This window comes from Perognathus longimembris, chromosome 1 (assembly GCF_023159225.1).
Source record: "Perognathus longimembris pacificus isolate PPM17 chromosome 1, ASM2315922v1, whole genome shotgun sequence".
Classification (NCBI taxonomy): Eukaryota; Metazoa; Chordata; class Mammalia; order Rodentia; family Heteromyidae; genus Perognathus; species Perognathus longimembris.
Genome location: NC_063161.1, coordinates 83321997 through 83345463, shown reverse-complemented (window position 1 = coordinate 83345463; position 23467 = coordinate 83321997). Strand labels below are relative to the sequence as shown.

The window sequence follows — 23467 nt, the reverse complement described above, 5'->3', positions numbered from 1 at the left end:
CCAAGCCATAGCCCTTTCCAACATGAACTTCTAAGAATTTGTGAATAAAAGAGAAAGGTGGACTTTCAAGTCACGTTGGATTTTCAGAATTAACAATGTGGTTATATAGAGGCACTGACTATTTGGCCAGTTACAGGCATGCTTTGCTCTTAGAGTGGAGGGTGTGTGATCGTGTGTAGCAGAAGAGGGGCCTTTTAAGAACTAGGGAAGATCATCTTCACAGAGCCAATGGCCTGAAACTGTGGGAGGCACACAGATGCCTTAGCTTTGGTTCTGGTTTGCTTTGGCCATGGCCAATGAGTTCTTAAATTTCAAGTTTAGAAGGTTGAAATGGAGATCCTTAGAATCACACTGGAGAGCATAGATTGAAATAAATGCTTTGTCCTGAGATGTATATGAGGAAGTGGAATGAGGGAAGATGAGGGCCAAGAGAGTGCCAAAGAGAAAGAGAGAAAGAGACAGACACACAGACAGATAGAGACAGAAAGGCAGAGAGACAGAGGGATAGACAACACAATATCTGGATACAAAATTATCTTTATTTTCTGATGAAAGTTAACATACTGTAAAAACATTTGAGAGACTCACACAAAGAGAAATAGCTGTATATTTGTACCGGGTGACTCTCCTGAGTCTATTATCAAGGCGAAAAGTACAATGACTGTCTCATGAAGAAAAGAATCAACAAAGGGCCAAACAATAGGATTTATTAGATTTTGAGAGTTCACACAATACTACTCAGGATAAATAAATAAACCTTTCCTGTTAGTAACACAGTGACCTTTCACACTCTAAAACTGAAGAATATATCATAAAAGCTTCAGAAAGACTTCAAATTTCCAAAGTAGGCAACTGAATTAATTCCTTAGAAACATTCTATAAAATATGGACTTAAATGTTATTTCTTCATTGTGACCAGGTGATGGTGGCTCACATCTGTAATCCTAGCTACTTAGGAGGCTGAAATCAGAGGATCATGGTTAGAAATCAGTGTAGGCAGGAAAGTCTGTGAGACTGTTATGTCAAATTAATCAGCAAAAAGCCAGAAATGGAACTGCAGCTCAAGCAGTAGAGTGCTAGATTTGAGTACAAAAGCTCGGGGACCACACCAAATCCTTGAGTTCAAATCCCAGGACCTGCCTCTCCCCTGCCAAAAAAAAGTATCTCTACATTGAAAATAAACAGGGGTGCTGGTGGTTCACAACTGTAATCCTAGATATTTAGGAGGCTGAGATCTGAGGATTTCGGTTTGAAGCCAGCCTTGGCAGAAAAGACCATGAGACTCATCTCCAAAAAGCTGCAAGTGGAATTGTGGCTCAAGTGGGAGGGTGTCAGCCTTGAGTAAAAATGCCAAATGACAGTATAGACCTTGAGTTCAAGCCCCAGTACAGATAAACATAAGAAAAGAAAAGAGAGGAGAATAGAAGGAAGGAAGGAAAGTAGGAAAAAAAAAGAAACAGGCAGTTTCTTTTTCATGGAAACCTTTTCCTTCCCCAAGTTCCTGTGAGTAGTAGAAAACACAAAAACTATTAGACAAGTGATACAAGAAATAATTCCCTCCTTGGTCAGAAGGCCTGTGGTGTCTCTGGAACACAGGAAACAGAGGGACAAAGCCAAATGTGTGCAGCATGGCAATGGTTCTGGGGGCCGAGGGCTTTGGATGCACAAGGAAGCCACCATAGTGAGTAGACAAATATATTTGGGGCCACTTGTCCCCTTTCTCTCTTGCTTTGTGAAAGCAAGAGCAGCATTAATCTTTAGCTGAGGGCACCTACCTGTGTGTGAGAAAATAATATTCCAGATAGATCTAAAAATCTTACTGACAAGTTAGCCATATATACTGTTTCCATATCAAACCCCTGGTGGCCACTTTATTAAGCAGATACATTAAGCCCAAAGGTGAGCAACCCACAAGAATCAGCAACAAAGGACTCCTCACCAAGAAATAGCATTCTGGGAGCCAATAGGATTGAACCTTTCCAGGAAATGAAGGGTAATCTTTCCAAGGAAAAGAGCAAATCCTGTTCATGAAATGAGAACAGTCTGCTATTTCAAGATCCAACAGGTTGTATTATATGGGAACTGAAATACTTAATTGACATAAATGAGAGCAGAATGTGCACAGCTGAAGAATGAATTGGCAAGCTAGAAGTTTGAATAATGAAATAACTTGGTATCTGGAAAATACAGAGAGAAAAAGATGAAACAAAGATTGAAAGGCAGGAAAGATAGGCCTGGGAATGTCAAGATATACATGCCAGTAATGTACCAGGTTCTTTCAATGGAAAAAATAGAGAGATGAAAGGGGAACAGACAGGGAAGAGGGGGAGACGGGGAGAGAAAAAGAGTGAGAGAGCTGGGGAAGGGAAGAAAATAATCAAAGAAAGACAGGAGTCATTGGTTGAAAGGGTATAGACAGGGCAATAGGACAGCCGTAGTTAAGGCAAAAAAGCAAAGAGGCTCCTTGGACATGTTGATGCCAAATTTTGGAAGAATAAACTTTGAAGGGCTTTAGGGAGAAGATAGTTGGACCGATTTGTTTTAAAGACCTGATGACTGGTGTCTTCAAGAGATGAGGGGGATCCATTTAAGAGGAGGGAGCCTGGGTGCAGGGAGCTTTAATACTGCTCTACAATTTTGCATTTTAAATGTAAGAATGGTTTCCAATAGCAAACTTTTCTTATGTAATTAGACTTATGTAATTATTGAGAAGAGTGAGTAGTTCAGATTCTCTAGGATACATGTGGGCTGTTAGTCCAAGTAAGGTCTTTGAAATGTTGTGCAATCCTGGTGTCAATGTTTTCCCTGCAAGGATTTCACCACCATGAATGTTTGTAGGCCTTTTCTTCCCCCTGAGGACACGACCTTGTTTATCACCCTAGAGGTCAGTACTAGGACTCAACTCGTGATTGAGATTTCCTTTCAAAATCTCTGGCTCTCCATGCCATGGCTGACAATTCTTTGTGCCCAGAGGCCTCTGTTTAGTCTTGTTGATAGAGCTACAGGATTACCCAGTTTCTACCCAGAGCAAGATGGAATGCTATTTACCCTGAGTAATCTTTTAAAATGAGTAGGAGAGAACAGATGCTGTTTTATTTTGTATTAAGATTGAATTAGCAAGAACCGGCCCATTCGTAACTTGATCACCTTGATTAACTGTACAAGTCACTGGAGTGCTCAGAATACTTGTGGGTACATCATAGGACAATTAGAAAGAACATGAGACCAGAGTTTTTAGCCAACAGCTCCTCATTGTGACATATAATGACCGGTTTTCCTGATCACTATTTATATAGAAATCTCTTTATTCTGTTCAGAATATATGCTTTATTGATTAAAGGGACCCTAACCAATGACTTTTACATTGTAACTCCCTAACGTTTTCTTGTATGATTTTAGAGGCCAGAGCCCACCATTTGCTGAGTTTAACTTACTCCTGAAGGCACACACTTTGGAAACCTACGGGGTGGATCCTCACCCATGCAAGGTAACTGCTCCGCACACTGAGTGACTGTATAATGATTGTCTAGCCCCAAAGAGAATTAGCTGACGTGCAGGCAGAACCCTTTCATAAGATTGCCACAGCCTGACCCACACTTCATAATTGGAAAGGTCACCAATGGGCTGTGGTCACAAGTTTTGGTAGTTGATTGTTTTTTCATTGGGGTCTTGCAGTTGCTCAATAATTGCTAGTAGGGAGCTGTGTTTTATACATTCACATACATGAATTTATTTACTAAGTGGATTGTTTCTTTTGGATCTTAGAGGATTCTAACAGGTTTACTTTTGAGATTAATACCAGTAAGTCACCTGGCCAAAGCAGAAACTTTTCAGAAAACCAATTCTCAGATTAATTAACAATTAACAGAAAGGAAACAAACTACTTTGACAGAAAATACACTTTTCTCACAGCTATAAAAGGATGAAAGTGGAGGTGTGGTTCAAATGGTAGAACACTTCCCTCTGAGAGCATGAGGTCCTGGGTTTAAGTCCCAGTTCCAGCAAAAAAGGAACAAAAATATAAGAGAAGAGTTTTCATAAGGGAAAAACAGGAAGAAAAAAAGAGATTTCCAATTACATGCTGTAATTTCTATTGTTTGGTAGAATTTTTCACAAGGGGTTGAACACAGACCACCTTTATCAGGATCACTGGGCTGTACCCCCATAACTATTGAGTCAGATTTTAGGAATACAGCCAGGAAATTTGTTACTTAAGTTCCGAAGGTGGTGCCATGTGCACTTTTACAGAAAGGATTTATGCAAGCAATATTCTCCTTTCCATAGTTTTAACTATGTATCAACCAATACAAGCATAAATCCTAAATTATTTATATCAGGCAGGCTCTTAAAGATAAAGTTTTGAGTAGCCCTGCCACATGTATTTACCAAACCCAACCAGCTAATCAGCAAAGTGCTGGTTCCTCAGTGTTCCATTCAGGCGGCTCATTTGGAAGGTTCATAAACACCTGCTGGCCAGAACACACCCATTCCTGATGTACATGGATCTGTGGGAATAGAGAAAAGTTTTTCCATGATTCTGGTGTTTGCACAAGGTGTGGTATCCTCCAGACTGACAGTTAAATCCACTTGTTCTGCCTGTGCGATTGTTCTGGGAATATTCTCCAACTTCTCCTTTTAGGAAGTTACTGCATTCCATTGATTGCTTTAGGTTTGACCTAGAAATTTGAGTCTATTTTATTTAGTATTTGGAGACAGACTTGATTTTGTTGTTATTCCTTGGGCTGAACTTATTTATGAGATATTGAGTGCTCCTGGTCTAGGCTGAAAGCAAAGTAGGCTTTGCTGGCCAAATTTTATACTGAAATTGCCAGAAACTCTTTGTGGGGTTGATTCAGGTGAATAGAAACGGCTTGGGGGTTGGTTTCATTCTATTAAAGCATTAATGGGAACCAAGAATAATTGCTCATGGTATAAAAGCAGATCTAGTTCACATTAGAAAGGAGGCAGTGTTTGGAAGTCACCTGTATGTTTTCTAGTGGGCTGAAGACCATTTCTTACTCTCAGCAGCTCCCCATCTCAGAAACTTCGTTTATTGCTGCAATTACTGAATTAAACCTGAAATCAACCAAGGAAGACGAATGAGCATTTTATTTATTGTTTACTTATTCTCCTCACTCCAAAAAGGTTTTTTTCCCCTTTCTTTTGTCAGGATTCAACAGGTACTACAACATTTTTAGGATTCACTGCTGCAGGCTTTGTGGTATTCCAGGGAAATAAAAGAATCCATTTGATAAAATGGTGAGTATTTTTTTAAAACTGGTTTATTGATTTTTTTTAATCCCTCTTCCTTTTTTGGGCTGTTTAGGGCCATATAAAAAAACATTTCTCATATTGATTGCTTTGCTTTACAATTGATCACAAAGGGTTCCTCTACCCATAAATGAATGCCAGTCTGGCTTGTACTTGGAGGGGAACTGAATTTGTCTAGCTGAGGCCCTGGCATGGAAGACCTAGCCTCAGAGTCTTTGCCTTAAAGAGACAGGTCTGCACTAGAAGCTTCTGCTGATCTGGCCAGTGTGGGCAAGGGAAACTTGGGATGAAATAAGCTGCTAACATTTGTGTCCCTGAAACAAAATGCTCAAAGCTGGATAATGTATAGAGAAAAGAGGTTGATTTTTGCTTGTGATTCTGGTGGCTGGGAATCTAGTTAACATAGTGTGGCATCTGGCAACAGCCTCCTGGCTGCTTCACAATGTGACAGAGACTAGAAGGGAGGTGGGCATGTGCAAAGAGCATGTGTGTGAGGAAAAGGAAGAGAGATTGGGCAGGGGGGCAGGTGTACTCTTTATAACAACCTGCTCTCTTAGCAGGACCTAACTCACTCTGTGAGGCCAGCACTAATGTCTACAGAGGCTGCAGAGGTGGCCATTACATCTCACTTCTACATCTCACTTCTTTTAATACCTTACTGGTACCAAGCTTTCAGTATACAGAACATCCCTCACGAGGAAACGTAGCAGTCCTTGGAACAACTCAGGACCCAGTCTCCTCTTCTGTTGAACGCTCAATGCAAACTCGTCCTTTGTTGTCCAGGCCATCAGTGAAGTTGCTTTTTGCAAAATGTTATCAAACATGTCTACTACCAATGGTATCCAGATAATAGGACTGACTGGTACAGAAAGTAAAAGTCCTAGAATCAGGGAAGTCTTGTGTCCCTTAACGTAGATGCCAACACAGCATGAAAGATTTTGGTTTCCATCTTCTTCTCTACCATCCCCATTATGACTTTTGTTCCACCATCATGTTCATAAGATGGCCAGATATGGGACATTAGCCTTAATGTCTTCACACTGCAGTGCCCAGAGCCTGGAGAACAAAAGCCCCTTCCATGTGTTTCCTTCTAAAATAAGGCTACTTTACCCAGAAGCACTATAGGAGACTTCCTGTATATATAGCTGGACGGAATTGGGTCACCTGTGCCTACTTAAACCAATCTTTGCTGAGAAGAATGGAAACTCCATGCTTGAGCTGATCATGTGGTGATACCAGCCCTTTGCAGCCAGAGGAGCATAATGTGCATGAACGCATGACTTTGCAGAAGGGCAGAGTCTAAGCTGTATCAGGAAAAGAAGTATGAGGTTGGAGAGGGGTGAACAGCAGAGCCTGCTGCATCCCATCTAAGGGCAAAACGGTTTTGCTAAATAGTGAAGAAGGCTGAGCATTATACAGGCATTGGAATATTGTAAAAGTGTGGCTTTATTGGTATATACTACTTGACTCCTTTTCTTTTGTGGGGAGGATGTACTGAGGTTTGAACTCAAGAACTTGCACTTTCTAGGCAGGTGCTGGTGCCAGTGAGGTTTTTTTTTTGTACTGGTTATTTCTGAGCTAAGATCTCACCTCCATACCTTAGACCATGATCTTCTTTCCTATTTTTTTCTTTTGCTTCCCACTGTAGCTGGGGTGACAAGAGGCATGCACCACCACATCTAACTCTTGGTGGCTAGAAGATCTTGTGAACTTTTGTTTGCCTGGATTCATTTTGACCATGATCTTCCTGATCTCAGCCTTCCAAATCATTAGGATGACAGACACGAGCTAGCAGCACTTAACTTCCACTTCTTTCTGATGGCCCATGATAGACTTGTCACCCCTTTCGATGTATAATACAATAATTGTTCTTCCAGTAGCATGAGGAGTGGACAGTTTTGCATTATGGTATGTGTGCTTTTTGGAGATGGATGGAGAAAGAGGAGAAAATCAGATACTTTTAAGCCATGATAATTTACTGAGTCATAAATAAGCCACTTTTTTCTACCTTGCACAATGAGCTGGCCAGTTACTATTTCCATCCTTAAAAACCCACAAGCACTCTTGAGGTCATTAGAAGGGGGATATAGCCTCACAATAAATAACTCTGAGCTGCCTATGGATCCTTTCTTGGGGGAGAAATTTACTGTATAACTTACTTGGGGCTTGTATTGTTTGTTAGACCTTCACCAATGACAAGACAGTATCTTCTTTTATCATGGTCTGCTTGGCATAACAGGATTACCACAGGAAAGCCAGGTACCCTAATCAGCTGCCATATTTTCTTCCTTCTCACTCTGACCTTTTCTCTCCTTAGGCCAGATGTCTGCAAATTGAAGTTTGAAGGGAAGACATTTTATGTGATTGGCACCCAGAAGGAGGTCAGACACTTTCTCTAACTACCTATTGCTATGCGTACATGTGTAATGTACGTATGTGTGTAAGAGGGAGATTCAAGAATGAAATATACACTTTTAGGATCTCAGTTCTCAAAGACTACAACTTTGCACTGTAATGTTAGTGGTAGGCTGAGAACATTAGAGAAAATCAACCCAATCAGCCCTAAGTTTCCACACTGAAAAATACTGTCTATAACAATGAAGGTTGATTGCACAGCCCTGGGGTAAACTTGTTGGGCTCTCTCCCTACTTCTCTGTGTCAAAATATGGATAGATGAAATAAATGAAGGATATTTACAAAAGTAGATAGCAACTGACTGTGGATAGTCATACAAGTAGAGTTCAAAGACCCATGAGTCTTAAAATAAAAGAGTTAGCAGGTACCCACTGTGGTTTACCACAGCATGTATTTTGGAGGAGGCAATTACCAAAATATTAAACTCCAGAGATAACTCTGGTATTAGCAGATGTTCTTGGGGGTTTTGTCATTTTTGTTTATTTGTTTTGTTTTAATGTGCCAGTACTGGGGCTTGAATTCAGGGATCCTGGGCACTGTCTCTTAGCTTTTTCACTCAAGGCTGGTGCTCTACCACTTGAGTCACATCTCCACTTCCAGCTTTTTGGTGGTTAATTGGAGACAAGAGTCTTATATGGACTTTCTTGATGAAATTGTGATCCTTAGATCTCAGCCTCCTGAGTATCTAGGATTACAGGCATAAACCACCAATAACATGGTTTAGTACGTGTTCTTGAGCCTGGAACTTAGCTCAAGTACTAGTTATTCAAGGATGCAAATAATACACTAGACTAATCCCAACTTCATAAAGGTAAGTGATGCCTGGAATGTTAAGAAAAATTGGAAAGCTCATTTCTTTTTTTTAAATTTAAGTTTTATTGTAATGGTGATATACACAGGGATTACAATTACATAAGTCAGGAAATGAATACATTTCTTCTTTTTGTCAATCACAAAGTTTTTATTACTTGAAAGATCCAACTAAGCTAGAAAGGCAAGGACAATTGTGACCATAATTCTTTTTGAACATGTTACCCCTCCCTCATTTTCCCCACTTTTCCCCCTCCTGATCCCCCCTCCAAGTTGTAAAGTTCATTTCCAACGTAGTGTCTAGTGAGTATCAGTATTGAATTGGTTCACCTTTTATCCCAACGTTTCTGTGATTCCCCTTATTTTCTCCAAGTCAGATAAACTTATATACTATACCGAGGGTACAGAAATCAGAAACAGTGGCAACATGGAATAAACAAAAGGGAAAAAAACAAAAAAGGAAATAACTGCAAACAGTACAATAAGAAACCTCTTGTTTCCATTTCTTGGAGTTCATTTCAATAAGCATCATTTCATATGATCATATGCACATAGCTATTGTGATCCTCTCCTAAGAATATCCTAGACATATTCTACTTATTCCAAGTGAGGGAAACCATGTAGCCTATGTTTCTTTGTGTCTGGCTTACTTTGCTTAATATCATTTTCCCCAAGTCTTTCCATTGCCTTACAACAGGGGCAATGTCATTCTTTCTGATGGAAGCATAGGATTCCATTGTGTACCACATTTTCTTGATCCATTATCTATATCTACTGAGGGGCATCTGGGTTGATTGCATATCTTAACTGTGGTAAACAATGCTGCAGTGAAGATGGTTGTGCTGGTGGCTTTAGTGCGACCTGGTTTGTGGTCATTTGGCTAAATGTCCAGAAGTAAGATTACTGGGTCCTAGGGAAGCTCTATGTTTAGTCTTTTGAGGAGCCTCCAGACTGTTTTCCAGAGTGATTGTGCAAGTTTTCATTCCCACCAACAGTGTAGTAGTGTTCCCCTTTGGCTGCATTCCTGCAAGCATCTGTTGTTATTAAATTTCTTGATAATGGTCATTCTAACTAGGGTGAAGTAGAATCTCAATGTAGTTTTGATTCACATTTCTTTTATGGCCAGAAATGTTGACCATTTCTTCATGTGTCTATTGACCATTCTTATTTCCTCTTTAGAGAAATCTCTTAATTCTTTTGCCCACTTATTAGTGGGGCTGTTGTTTCTTTGAGGAGTTTTGGAAGGTTTAATTTTTTGAGCTCTAAGTATACTAAGTATACTCTAAGTATACTGTAGCTATGAGACCCTTGTCTGATGCATAGCTAGTGAAGATCTTCTCCCAATTTGTGGTCATTTATCTTGCTGGCTACGTCCTTAGCCCTGCAGAAGCTCTTCAATTTCATGCAATTCCATCTGTTGAACCTTTCTTTGATTTGTTGTGTTTTTGGGTCTTTATTGAGGAAGTTTCAACCTGTGCCAAGGAGCCCTATCCCTTCCTGTAACGTTTCCAGAGTATCTGCTCTTACCTCAAGGTCTTTGATCCATTTGGAATTGATTCTAGTACAGGGTGAAATGTAAGGATCTAACCAGTTTTCCGCACATGTGTAGCCAATTTTGCCAGCACCATTTGTTGAAGATACTGACTTCCTTCTATCCTATGATTTTGGCTCCCTTATGAAAGATTAGGTGGTTGTTAGTCTATACATTCATTTCTGGGCCTTTGATTCTATTCCATTGGTCCTCAGGACTGTTTTTGTGCCAGTACCAAGCAGGTATTATTACAGCTTTGTAATAGAGTTTGAAATTTGGTATTTATATCCCTCTAACAATGTTCTTCCTGTTAAGGATTGTTTTTGCTCTTCAAGATCTTCTATTATTCCATATGAATTTTTGGATTGCTTCTTATATTTCATTAAGGAATGTTGTTGGGCTTTTGATGGGTATTGAATTGAATTTGTAGATTTGGGCAGTATTGCCATTTTCACAATGTTAATCCTCTCAATCCAGGAGCATGGGAGGTTTTTCCACTTCCTTAAATCTGCTTTAATTTCCTTTTACAGGTTTTTAAAGTTTTCATCATAGAGGTCCTTTACATCCTTGGTTAAGTTAATTCCTAGGTATTTTATTTTTGAGGCTATTAGAAAAGGAGTTGCCTTCTTGATTTCAGCCTTGCTGTTCTCATTGTTGGCATACAGAAAGGGTATTGATTTTTTTGGGTTAATTTTATACCCGGCTACTTTGCTGAAGTTTTGGATCAGCTCAAATAACTTGGGGGAGGAATCTATGGAGTTCTTTAAATACAGGATCATGTCATCTACAAAGAGGGAGAGTTTTACTTCATCTTTCTCTATTTTGATCCCGTTTGTGTGTGTCTCTTACCTTATTACTCTAGCTATGAATTCCAATACTATATTGAGGAGGAGTGGAGAGAGCAGGCACCTTTATCTCCTTCCTGATTTCAGAGGAAGTGGTTTTAACTTTCACCATTAAGTATAATGCCAGCTGTAAGTGTCATATACAGCCTTTGTTATATTGAGGAATATTCCATGGATTCCTAGCTTGGGACAGACATTGTAGTGCACACTTGCTTCTGAACACCTAGGAGGCTCAGGCAAAAAGATCTTGGGTGTGACACCATCCTGGGCAATCTGGTAAGTCCACCGCCAGCCTGGACTACATAGTGTGGCCCTAAATCAAGGGGGGAAAAAAGAGGAGAGACAGACCTTATATAGATTAGTTATGTCTGCAAGGGAACAAGGCTGAAATACTATTTCAACAACACTTTTAAAAACATAGTAATATAAGTTGCTTCAAATCTGTGTGGTAGGAGGTAAGATACAAGTGAGTAAATTCCTGACAGAAAAACATGTAAAAGATAAACTGTTTGACATGCTCTTTCTTGTTTTTTATTTTTTAATTAGAAAAAAGCCATGTTGGCATTCCATACTTCAACACCAGCTGCCTGCAAACATCTTTGGAAGTGTGGGGTAGAGAATCAGGCCTTTTATAAGTAAGTAGCTTTTATTCACTTAATAATGGGCTTTAAAAGTACTCATGGAACACTTGATGTTTTGCAAATGGCGGAATATTCATTTCTATTAATATAGCTCTTTTTTTAGTGTGTGGAAGTAAACTATAAATTTGGTTATTGTTGGCCTAAGTCCTGGAGTCTATGTTGGATATTTCCATTATACATGTGACAGAATATCTTTACACTCCCTACTCCAAACAGATCTTAAGATGGAATTTAATGTAAGTGGTCTATTGGGGATGTAGTTAGCAGCTTTATGAGTTGGGGATTATTGGACTGAGGCAGTAAATCAAGCAATGTAGCATTCTCCCTCCCTCCCTTATGACCTCATTCCCTTCCTCTCTCCCCCTCCCTCCCTCCCTTCCTTTCTTCTTTCTTTCTCCTCCTTCCTTCCACTCTCTCTTGCTTTTCTTTTCCCTTCCTTCCTTCTCCTATCCTTTCTTATTTCATTTCTTTCTTCCTTATTCCATTCCCTTTCTTTTTCCTTCCTTCCCTCTCCTTCCTCTCTCATCTCCCTCTTTGACCTCTCTCTGTCCCTCTCCTTTCCCTCTCCTCTCCTCTCTCTCCCTCTCTTTCTCCCCTTTCTATTCCTGGAACTCAAAATCCTCCTGACTCAGCCTCCTGACTGATGGATTATAGGTGTACACCACCTGCTAGGCAACCCTGGAAGACTAAAACATGCCTCAGAGTTCTTTAACAGTAGGTGAGGAAGAAACTATCTCTCAATTCCTTTTGGAGGAGGGCAGAGTTAGTACTATATGGTACTTCTGGCTTTCTCTGAGAGTGTGTCAGGTTGAATATGCCCTCGCACGAGGCCTTTGACAGAGTCACATGTAGGTACAGGAATTAACATTTTGCTGGTAGAATTTTGGCGGATTTAGGATCGTGGGAAGTTGGGTCTGGATGGGACTTCAGAAGCCACCACTAAGACTCTCAGAGAGAAAGAAGGTCCACCTTCTCCTTGCTGAGACTTCCTTGCTGACTGGGTGCTAGCACCTCCCACTCCTGCAGTGCACCTGGATGGAATTTGCTCAGTTTCTCCCACTAATCACGAAACTCACTATACTAGAAATGATGTCTGTGAACCTTCAAAGCATCTTTGTCTCCTCCAGTGTAGACTAGTAAAACAAACAAACAAACAAACAAACTTGGTCTCTAAGGAATCAACATTTCAGGCTAAGTATGATGGTGCTATGTGCAATCCTAGCTACTCAGGCAGCAGGGATCTAGAGAATCATGGTTCAAGACTAGCTCAGGCAAAAAGTTACCAAAACCTCAACTCAACCATCAATCTGTAATTTTAGCTATATAGAAAGTATAGGCATGAGCAGCCAAGTCTGAAGCCAGCTCTAGGCTAAAACTTTGAGAGCCTATCTGAAAAATAACTAAAGCAAAAAAGGGGCTGGTGATGTGGCTCAAGTAATAGAACCCCTGTTTAGCAAACATGGGGCTCTGGGTTCAAACCCTAGTATTTGTCAACTATCAATATACTGAGAAAGGCACTGGTGACTCATGCCTGTAATCCTAGCTACTCAGGAGGCTGAGATCTGAGACTCACAACTTGAAGCCAACCCAGGGAGGAAAGTCTGTGAGACTCTTATCTCCAATTAACAACCAAGAAGTCATAAGTGGCACCATGGCTCAAAGTGGTAGAGTGCTAGCCTTGAGCAAAAAGAGCTCAGGGACAGCGCCCAAGCACCAAGTTCAAGCTCTGCAACCAATAAACAAACAATAAATATACTGACAATGTGCAAGTCAAAGAGGGAAATGCCCACAAATTCCCTGGAGTGATTTGAAGACATAAATGTGCTGTTGGTATCAGCTGGCTCTGGGCCATAGATCTGGTTGGGAAGACCTTGTTCTGAGATCTGCTGTCTGGGAATAAAGCCCAGAAGTAGCAGCCTTGACTTTCCCCGCCTACTCCAGGCCTTAGGGGATTCCAACACAAACTTAGCATTTCAGACCTTCCTTTATATCACCTGTGCTGTAGATGCTGCCAGCTCTGGGGTATGCTGCTCTTGTTGCTGGTTCACTGAATTCACATAGATTTTCATTCAAAGCCTTTATCTCACATCTGTTTGGGGCTGTGCACTGTACCTACTGAGCATGGAGTTGTGTGCAGGGGAGAAAGACCGCTAGAAAAACATTTCTCATTTGTAACTTGTAGTGCTAGGAGAAAAATAATACAAAAAAATAAAAATAAAAAACATCCCAGCCTGGCTCCCTGTGCTGAGGCCTCCCCACTTCAATGAGTGCTTAAATTCTCTTATTATAATGGGGGCAATGATTCAGTAGTTCTAGAGTGTTGTGAGATTACGTACTCTTTCTCTAGCTAGCTAGCTAGCTATTTTGGTGCTGGAGTTTGAACTTAGGACCTGACACTTGCTCAGCTTGCTTGCTTAGCTAGCACTCTCCTGTTTGAACCACACCTCTAGCCCTGCTTTTAGCTGGCTATTTTTAGATGGAGCCTCACAGACTTTTCTGCCCAGACTGGCTTAGAATTAGGACTCCCCAGATCTCAGTCTCGTGAGTTGCTAGGATTACAGGTATGAGCTGCCAACTGGCACATGGTAAAATTACATATTTATAGTAAGTTTTCAAATGATGTTACAGGCAGGCCTATGGACTAGTTGTTGAATGATAAGATTCACAACCTTGACTGTATATCACAATCACCAGGAAACTTTCACAAAAAATACCAATGCCATGGGCTCTTGGATCCTACCCTAGACCAAATAAAACTGAATCTGAATTCTCACCAAGACATGTATATGAATGTTCATCATAGCATAATTCTGAATAGTGAAAAGGTAGAAACACCCCAAATGTCCAAACATGCAAACTGAAGGTGCAAACCACCCCCAAACCAGGAAAGACTAGAACTTAGCTGTGTTTGGGGAAGCCATTAAAATGCAGTACCCTTGGCAGAGCTGGAGGCAGGGTCAGGATGCCTCCAGGGGTAAGAGACAGAGCAGTGAAGAAAGCAGGTGATGGAACATTGTTCAGCCATAAGGAGGCTTTAAGTACTGCTCCATGCTACAACATGGGTGAATCTTGAAAACACTGTGCTAAGTGAAACAAACCATTTGCAGAATATCACAGAGTGCATGATTCCATTGAGAAGGGATGTCTAGAACAGGACAATTGAACATGAAGACATTGCTATCACCCAGAGATTTCCCCTAAGGTCCCTGGACCAGTACTCCAGAATTTGTCAGAAATACCAACTCTGAGTCTGGATCTAGACTATACCCCAGACTTACAGGATTAGCAACCTGTGTACTCAGAAGTTTTGGAGTGACTCTGGTCTCATTGCAGTTTCAGAGCCTGTCCAGAAGAAGCTTCTATCACATGAAATGTCAATTTACTTCATCTGTTAGTGCCTCAGGTTCCTTATGGAAAAATGGATGTCTTCCTTCTGGGAAAGAGTTGTGGGAATAAGATGAATTGAAGACACTTTGGGTAGTGCACAGCCTGTAGTAACTTTTCAATACTATCAAATGCTGTTATTATTCCAGAAACCCCAAAGCATGGTTTTGATAGGACATTATATTGTTAATTCTAGAGGTGGCCTTCTTGGAACAATATCCAACACCCCCACACACCCCCACCCCCACCAGCACTCAACCTGAACTCCACCCTTGGGCTCTGAAGTAGCAAGTACCAGAGGAGAAACTGAGGCTAGGATAAAGGGATGTGAGCTCCACAGGGATTTATCTGGCTTTCCCTGTGAGGTCAGATGAATTCTATAAGGGGACTTGGATGACTCTAGAAGAAGCAGGCAAGTTAGAAGGCAGAGGATGGAGGAGAGAGTTGCTGTCCTAACTAGGTTGTGGATGCATTGTGTTAGGTGGAAAGAGGGCCCTCGCTGGACTTGCTGGTGATGAGAGAGGCTGGCACACAGGGCATCTGGACATATACCTGCTTGAGTGTGAGCTCTTTATCTGCTTCACTGTTCCCCAGAGTCTCATTGATTTGGAGAATTGGCTTTGGTGGCTGCATAGTGAAAAGGCAAGGGGAAGATTTAGAAAGGCCTGTAAGGAAGGAAGAAGGAATGAAGGCAGGTGGGGAAGGGAAGGAGGGAGGGAAATGTCTCTGCCAGGAGCAAACACTTCACTAGTTGCTTTCAAGCCATTTAATCTCATGTGCTCTTCCTCTGCACACTGTGAAGTAAGCGGCATAAAACCCACTCCTCTGAAAATACACAACAACAAAGGTCACTGAGCTAGAGGCCAGCCAGAATTTGTGATGCTAATCTTTCTGGTGAGTGTCACCTCTGGGAGAATTTGGAGGTGCAAAGGCTCTCAAATGGAAGCAGTCTGAGTCGGAATTGCTTTGGAGTGGTTAGTTGAAATACAGACATTCTCCAGACCTGCTGAGTTGCAATCTTGAGACATCAAGCACGAGACCTTGTGTTTTAAGATTATCTTAATGAGCTTTGTGTGTGTTTGTGTGTGTATGCCAGTCCTAGAGCTTGAACTCAGGGCCTAGGGCACTGTCCCTGAGCTTTTATGCTCAAGGGTGGTGCTCTGCCACTTGAGCCACAGCTCTACTTTTAGATTTTTAGTGGTTAATTGGTTAATTGGAGGTAAGAGTCTCACAGTCTGGCTTCAAACTGTCATCCTCAGATCTGAGCCTCCTGAGTAAGTAGGATTAGAAGTGTGAGACATTGGTGCCCAGCTTAATTATTATTTTTTATTGAGACATAATATTTGTATAACTTTATGTGGCCTGTACAATAATTTGATAGATCTTTATAATATGTATCGATCAAATCACAATAATAAGAACTTTCATCTTTTCAAATATTAGTCATTCCTATGTGTTGGGAACTTTTGGACTCTTCTGAAGTATATCATGATTTTACCATAAATAGTTACTGTACTGAGCTATTAATAAACTATAACTAATTCCTCCTATTTAACTGAGTTTTGGTGCTTCTTATCAGTTTAACTTCTTTTTAAATCTTTATTTCTTTGTCCATTTAATTAATTTTTTTGTACCTGTATTGTGGTTTGAACGCAGGATCTCAAGCTCTCTTACTTGGCTTTTTCACTCAGGGTTGGTACTCTACCACTTGAATGACACTTCTACTTTTCCTAGTTAATTGGAGATAAGAGCCTCATGAACTTTTCTTCTGGGGCTAGTTTCAAACCAGGTTCTCAGAGCTCAGCCTCCTGAGTAGCTAGGATTGTAGGTATGAGCCTGTAGCACTTGGCTTCTATTATTATTTATTAAATTATAATTATTAATGCATACTAATTGCCCAAATTAATTGAAGAAACCTAGCCTTTTGTTGATTTGTTTTAGAGACGTGGTTTAATACTAGGTAGCTCAGCTTGCTTCAAACTTTCAATCTGCCTACCTTCAATAAAGCTGGTGCCTGGCCGGGTTTGGGAATTAATTAGTTCACTGGATTTGGGTAATTCAAACCAGTTAACATTCTTGTTCCCTGTCCATTTCCCTCCACTTATCTTTGTGTCCCAAATCCTGTTCTGTCTATGTCATTGAACAATCAAATCAGATTAAATGCTGTTAAAATTCTACAGATCTCAAGTGAAATGTTTTGGGAGTCCACCTGGACACTGGGGAGGGAAGGGATTTGACAAAAATGAGCTAAGCGACACAAATGATCATACAGGATCATCAGTGCTCCACCATTTCTCCTCACCCCCAGCCCCTCCTTTAGACAGCTGCTGCCTTTCTCTGTCAAATGTGTCTTTGGACTTGTGTGGAGTCACTTGAAGGGTTTTCTGGGGAGGCAGTGCAGCACTGAGTCCCCCAGCAACAGTCTAGGAGGGCTTTCCCAGGCCTCCTAATAGGACAGGGACTGAGGCTGAACCATTACTAACAGAGCTGCCACCTCTCCCCAACAGTCCCATGACCCTGTAGATGCCACATCTGTAAAAAGAGTGCAGTGTTGAGTCTGAATTTCCAAAACCCAATGGAATTCTACTCATTTTCTTTATAGCAGGCTGTGGATCCTAAACAAAGAGTACAAAAAATCTAAATAAACAATAAAAGGCAAAACATTTCTTGAAAGACTTCTCTTCTTTTTAACCCCTGAGGACCTAAGGAATAATGCCCTTACCAAGAGTAGATGAGGACAGGGGACAAAGAGACTGTCCCATGGAGCTCCAGCTGAGAAAGTATCAGACCTACATCTCTTCTTAGTTAGGAGTGGAACACAGGACAGTGCACAAAATCCTGGAGCAAGGCTGGTGATGGTGGGTCATCACCAAAGGATGGCTTTCTGGGCATTTTGTCCTGTTGATTTTGTGTGTGGCTTGGAGAGAAGGTCTGGCCAGCAGCACAGGCTGCTGGTCTTCAGTGTCAGGACCCACCAACATGTGGATCTCACTTATGCCTGTGTGTCCTGGCATCTTCTCTGGGCTCTGTCTGGGCAGGAATCCTCCTCCCCAGGCTGGTTCCTTCCTCCTCTGCCCTCTCATTGTCCCTGATTGACATTTATATAGCCAATGAACTTCTGCATCATTTTCCACTGTTTAGAAGGTGAACAGGGCAGGAGGGAGAGGGACCTCCTTGCAAAGGATCAAATTTGTAACACTGGATACCTTGGGAGACAAAGATTTGAGAGTCATGGTTTGAGGCCAGCCCATGCAAAAGGAAACATACAAGACTCCATCTTAACCAATGACTAAGCATGGCGGTATGCACCTATTATCCCAGCTACAGGGGAAGCACAATAGCTAAATGCAGTGGTATGTGCCTGACAACTCCAACAACTCAGAAAAACACAAGTAGGAGGATTGCAGCCTAGGCCACCCTGAGGCATAAAGTGAGACTATATCTAAAAAATAACCAGTGCAAAAAGGAGTTAGAAGCATGGTTCAAGTAGTAGAGAGGTTGTCTTACAAGTGTAAGACAGGAAAAAATGCCCAGAAAACCATCCTTTGGTGATGACCCACCATCACCAGCCTTGCTCCAGGATTTTGTGCACTGTCCTGTGTTCCTAACTAAGGAGAGATGTAGGTCTGATACTTTCTCAGCTGGAGCTCCATGGGACAGTCTCTTTGTCCCCTGTCCTCATCTACTCTTGGTAAGGGCATTATTCCTTGGGTCCTCGGGGGTTAAAAACAGGAGAAGTCTTTCAAGAAATGTTTTGCTTTTTATTGTTTATTTAGATTTTTTGTACTCTTTGTTTAGGATCCACGGTCTGCTATAAAGAAAATGAGTAGAATTCCATTGGGTTTTGGAAATTCAGACTCAACACTGCACTGTTCAATACTGCCTGCCCCATCCCCCCCCCCCAAATTATAACAACAAGTTGGGAAAATACCCAGGTCTTTATTTAGACTGAGGGCTTCTGTGGCTGCTGGCCTTTCTGTCAGTTACACCAACCTCACCCCCAATTCTCAGATCAAATCTTTTCTGCAAAGCCCCTTCCCTGGCCCCCAGAATAGACTGCCTCCTTCCCCTGCTCTCAGTGCACCTTTTCCTTCCTAGCAAACTCTGAGGCCATCATTTTTATGTGTTTACATGGTCGGTAGATGTATGTTAATTGCTCTTCCTGACTTTGCACCCCATGAATGCAGAGTCATGTGTCTCCCCTGGGATCAGCTTGGTGGACAGAGAACTCATTTACTGAACAAATAAATAGACCAGAGATTCAAGGGACTCAGAACTGGAGGTCATATTGTCTGTCCTGAAATTTCTAGCCAGAACCTACTTAGTCTCTGCTCTCTATATGACTTTGCTCAGAATTTTATAGAGCCAAACTGGTTTTGTGTTTTGTATGTTTTAAAGAGATTTTGTGATTATCAAAACTTCCAATCATCTCAATCTATGGAAGTTCTTTTCTCATATTTTTGGATTTAGCTGCAGAAGGCTTAAAGTAACTGTTGTAGAAACATCCTCAGATACTGTAGTAATTTAGAGCCTTGTGTTTGGCCTGGGGCAGCCTATGTTCTTGGTTGCTTTTCAGAGTGGTGTTGTTTTGTTCTCATTTATGATTATTCTCAGATGTGCTCTATCTGTGCTTTCTTGTTCCTTATAAATCTTAGTCACCTACCAGTGTGGATTCTGTTGAAGGGCTGTAGCTCATGGTGATATAGACGCTAGTAACAAGGCCATGGTGACATAGCCTTTGTTGTTCTGCTTGGGCAACACACAGTGAGTTCTTTATAACACAGTGAGTGACCTGAATGGCCAGAAAGCTGTTTCCTATTGTTTTTTGGTCTTAGGGTTTGAGCTGGGGTGGGAGGGGCTTGGCATTTACCCTGAGCTCTTTTTTGCTCCAGGTTAGTGTTCTACCCCTTTGAGCCAGAGCTCTACTTCCCCAGAAAGCTGTTTTCTATTGAAATATTGACACAGCACAACCAACAACATGCCTTCAACATCAATGAACTTGACAATGCCATGTCAAAAGTACACCTTCTGTGTCTCTTAACTAGACACCAAGGAAGCGTCTTTTCTGTTCATTAACACTGCCTACTCCTTTTCACCGGCCTTGACCTAAGTTATAAAACCAAATATGTCGATCACAATGTCAGCAATGGCATCAGGTTACCATTCACATAATGTAATGGCTCCTTTATGAGATCTTTCTTTAAATTCTTGTGCGTAGGAAGTGTTGCTGTAGCTCAAGTAAAGTGCTAGCCTTGAGCTAGCACTTGAGCTCAGGGGCAGTGACCTGGCCCAGAGTTCCAATTCCATGACTGACAAAAAAAAAATCAATTATTGTGTGTACAAGTTGGGTCACTATATCAAATATATTTATTTCTTGGATTCAAAACTCATCTGATTACTGAAGTTCTATAGCAGGCTCCTTGAATTTACCAATGTCATGATCACCTCTGCTTTTTTATTTCTTAAAGGTATGCAAAATCCAGTCAGATCAAGACTGTGTCAAGCAGCAAGATATTTTTTAAAGGAAGTAGATTTCGATATAGGTGGGTACCACTAGCAATAGAGTTGGAATTGGGGAGGCAGCCATTTTTACTTGATTGTTTTGCTTGCAAGTAAGTTCACTTGGGGTTATGCCTTTGAGGTACTTTTCCATTTCCCTTCATTGCAGTCTAGTCATATAACATCCAACCTCCATAAGAAGCTCTCCTAATTGAAGAAAGAAAGGGGTGGATTTATATTTGTGGCTCAGACTATTGTAATGTTAAAGGAAAAAAGATATTGTGCATGCCTTCTTCCCAGCCTGCCCTCTGCTTTTCCACTGATTGTGTACATGCACTGTATTCTGTCTTTTACAGTGGTAAAGTTGCCAAGGAGGTGGTGGAAGCGAGCTCCAAGATCCAGAGGGAACCTCCTGAGGTACACAGGTGAGTAGGGGGTGTCCCCCTATTTTGTTCTACAATGGACATAGGGATTTAAAAGCTGGCTTTTTGCTGTGAGCTGTTGGCTCATGCCCATCAACCTAGCTACTCAGGAGACTGAGGTCAGAGGATTGTGGTTCAAAGCCAGCCCAGGCAAGAAAGTCCATGAGACTATTTATCTCCAATTAAACACCAAAAAAACCCCACCACCACCACCACCAACAACAACAACCAAACAAAACAACAAACCTAGAAATAGAGTTGTGGCTCAAGTGTCAGAGTGCTAACCTTGAGCACAAAAGTTCAGGGACAGCATATGGGCCCTGAGTTCAAGTCCCAGGTCTGACACCAAAATTTTTTAAAAGGTGGGGAGGTCAGGAGTAGAGATATGCATACCAGTTAGAATGGCCATTATCAAGAAAATACTAACAACAGATGCTGGAGGTGATGGGGCCAAAGGGGAATGCTACTCTACTGTTGGTGGGAGTACAAACCTGCACAACCACTCTGGAAAGCACTGTGGAGGTTCCACAAAAGACTAAACATAGAGCTCCCCTATGATCCAGCAATCCCAGTTCTGGATATTTACCAAAATGACCACAAACAAGGCCATACTAAAGTTACCAGCACAACCATTTCATTGTAGCATTATTTACCATAGTAAAGCCATGCAACTAACCCAGATGCCCCTCAGTAGATTAATGGAACAAGAAGATGTGTTAAATATACTCAATGGAGTTCTATGCCTCCATCAGAAAGAATGACATTGTCACATTCATAAGGAAATGGAAAGACTTGGAAAAAATTGTATTAAGTGAAGTAAGCCAAACCCAAAGAAAAGTAGATTGCATGTTTTCCCTCATTTGCAAGAACTACAATAGGTCTATGATATTCTTAACAGGGGATTTCAACAACTCAATTGCTTAATACATAGGACCATATATAATGAAGTGTACCAACATAAACTCCAAGATATAGAAGCAAAAGGTTCTTATTATGTACTGTACATAGTTTTTTATTTGTTTATTTTTATTATTTTTAGTTTTATTTCTTTCATCTCTCTTAATTTTCTGTACCTTGTGTCTTGTATATAAGATTATTTGACCAGAGTAAGGGAAGGAGAATCACAGAAACAGCAGGTCAAAGGATGAACTAATACAACCATGATACTCACTTAACAATAGGCTAAATATCAACCTTACAACTTGCGAGGGTGGGGGGTGGGTGGGAGGGAAGTAGAAAGGGGGAGAAAATGAAGGATGGGGTAACATTGTTTAAAAACAAATGTACTCATCACCTTATTTATGTAAGTGTAAGCCCCCTGCTCATCAACTTTTCAATAATTTTTTTAATTAAAAAAGAAGAGGTGTGGCTTAAGTGATAGAGCCCCCGCCTTGAATGAAAAAGCCAAGTGAGAATATAAAGACTTTAAGCCTCAGTACCATCACACGCACGCACGCATGCATGCATGCACGCTCATACACACAAGCTGCTTTTCCAAGAGTTGAGGCATAGTTCAGCAGTAGAGTGCTGCCTTAACGTGTTTGATCCTGAGCCTTACAAAAAGAAAATGTTTTTTAAAAGCTAGTTTCCCCAAATCTTCCTCTGTGTACTATGACCCCAGTATTAAATAAGGCCATGCCCACCTCAAATTTGGCCTGGCCAAATTTGTAGTACAGATAGGACTTTTTGAGCCACTTGCTCTGCAGTCACTGCTTAGGTCTGGTAAATCACATGAGCAAGCACCATGTGCACCATCTCCTAGCCACACTCCCTTGTCCTGCCTGCTCAGAATTCTCCGTACCCATCTCATTTCTATTGGCCTCACTCCTTCTTGACCACTGAGAGAAGTGGCTCACATGTCAGGGGCCTTTTATTTCCAAGGGTTAACCAGAGGAATGAGGGCTTGGTCATTATTGATTTAAAGTATCTTCATTAAGAAAAAAATTGATGTTGATTTCAGGGATTAAATATCATCTTGGCCTAGCTGAGACTTCACACCATGGCCCACATGTACACATTCTACTTCCTAACCTTCAGGCATGCTAACTATGCTAATGCTGAACATGCTTTGTATGGTGCCTCCTTCTTTTTAAGACAATAAATCATCACAAGCTAAATACATCAGGGAATCTCCTTACATGCTGGTTGGCAGCCCTCCTTTTTTTTCCCTGTCTTTGGACCCAGGTTTATGTCTCCTCCAATTCTGGGGTGTACTGAGCGGATGCCACTCCTTGTCCTGACTGACTCTGTACGTGTAGGTGTGCGTGTGCCTGTGTGTGTGCATGTGCATGTGTGTCTGTGTGTGTGGTGGGGGTAGAGGAAAGGATTCAGCCCCACAGAAATGAGAAATGAGGTCAGCATGGTGAGGGCATCTGGATGATGCTTCTCTTCCAAAAAGAGAGACAGAGTCAGCAGGCAGTTATGCAGCTGCATACAAATTATGCTCTGTTATGGCTTGGTAGAGCACTGGCACATCATATGCAGTATCTCCTGCTTCTTAAAGCTGCAGAGCTAGGGAAGCTGAACATGATGACTGAGAGTACCTCCACATATACCTGAACACCCATGAGGCTGCCCATCCATGAAGAGAGTCTTTTTATAGACCACAGCATGGGGTCTTCCCCCACACTATAGTCATTCCACCGCAGA

General features: G+C 41.4%; 1 protein-coding gene across 3 annotated transcripts in view; it reads left to right on the top strand.

Annotated features, from left to right (window-relative positions):
* Frmd3 (FERM domain containing 3) overlaps positions 1–23467 on the top strand; it is a 274129-nt gene that overhangs the window by 209016 nt on the left and 41646 nt on the right. For all 3 annotated transcript variants that reach the window (XM_048331193.1, XM_048331184.1, XM_048331174.1), the window contains exons 7-12: positions 3400–3487; positions 5171–5259; positions 7589–7652; positions 11419–11507; positions 20366–20440; positions 20753–20821. In XM_048331193.1, the coding sequence (XP_048187150.1) occupies positions 3400–3487; positions 5171–5259; positions 7589–7652; positions 11419–11507; positions 20366–20440; positions 20753–20821 (474 nt within the window). The remainder of the gene's footprint in view (positions 1–3399; positions 3488–5170; positions 5260–7588; positions 7653–11418; positions 11508–20365; positions 20441–20752; positions 20822–23467) is intronic.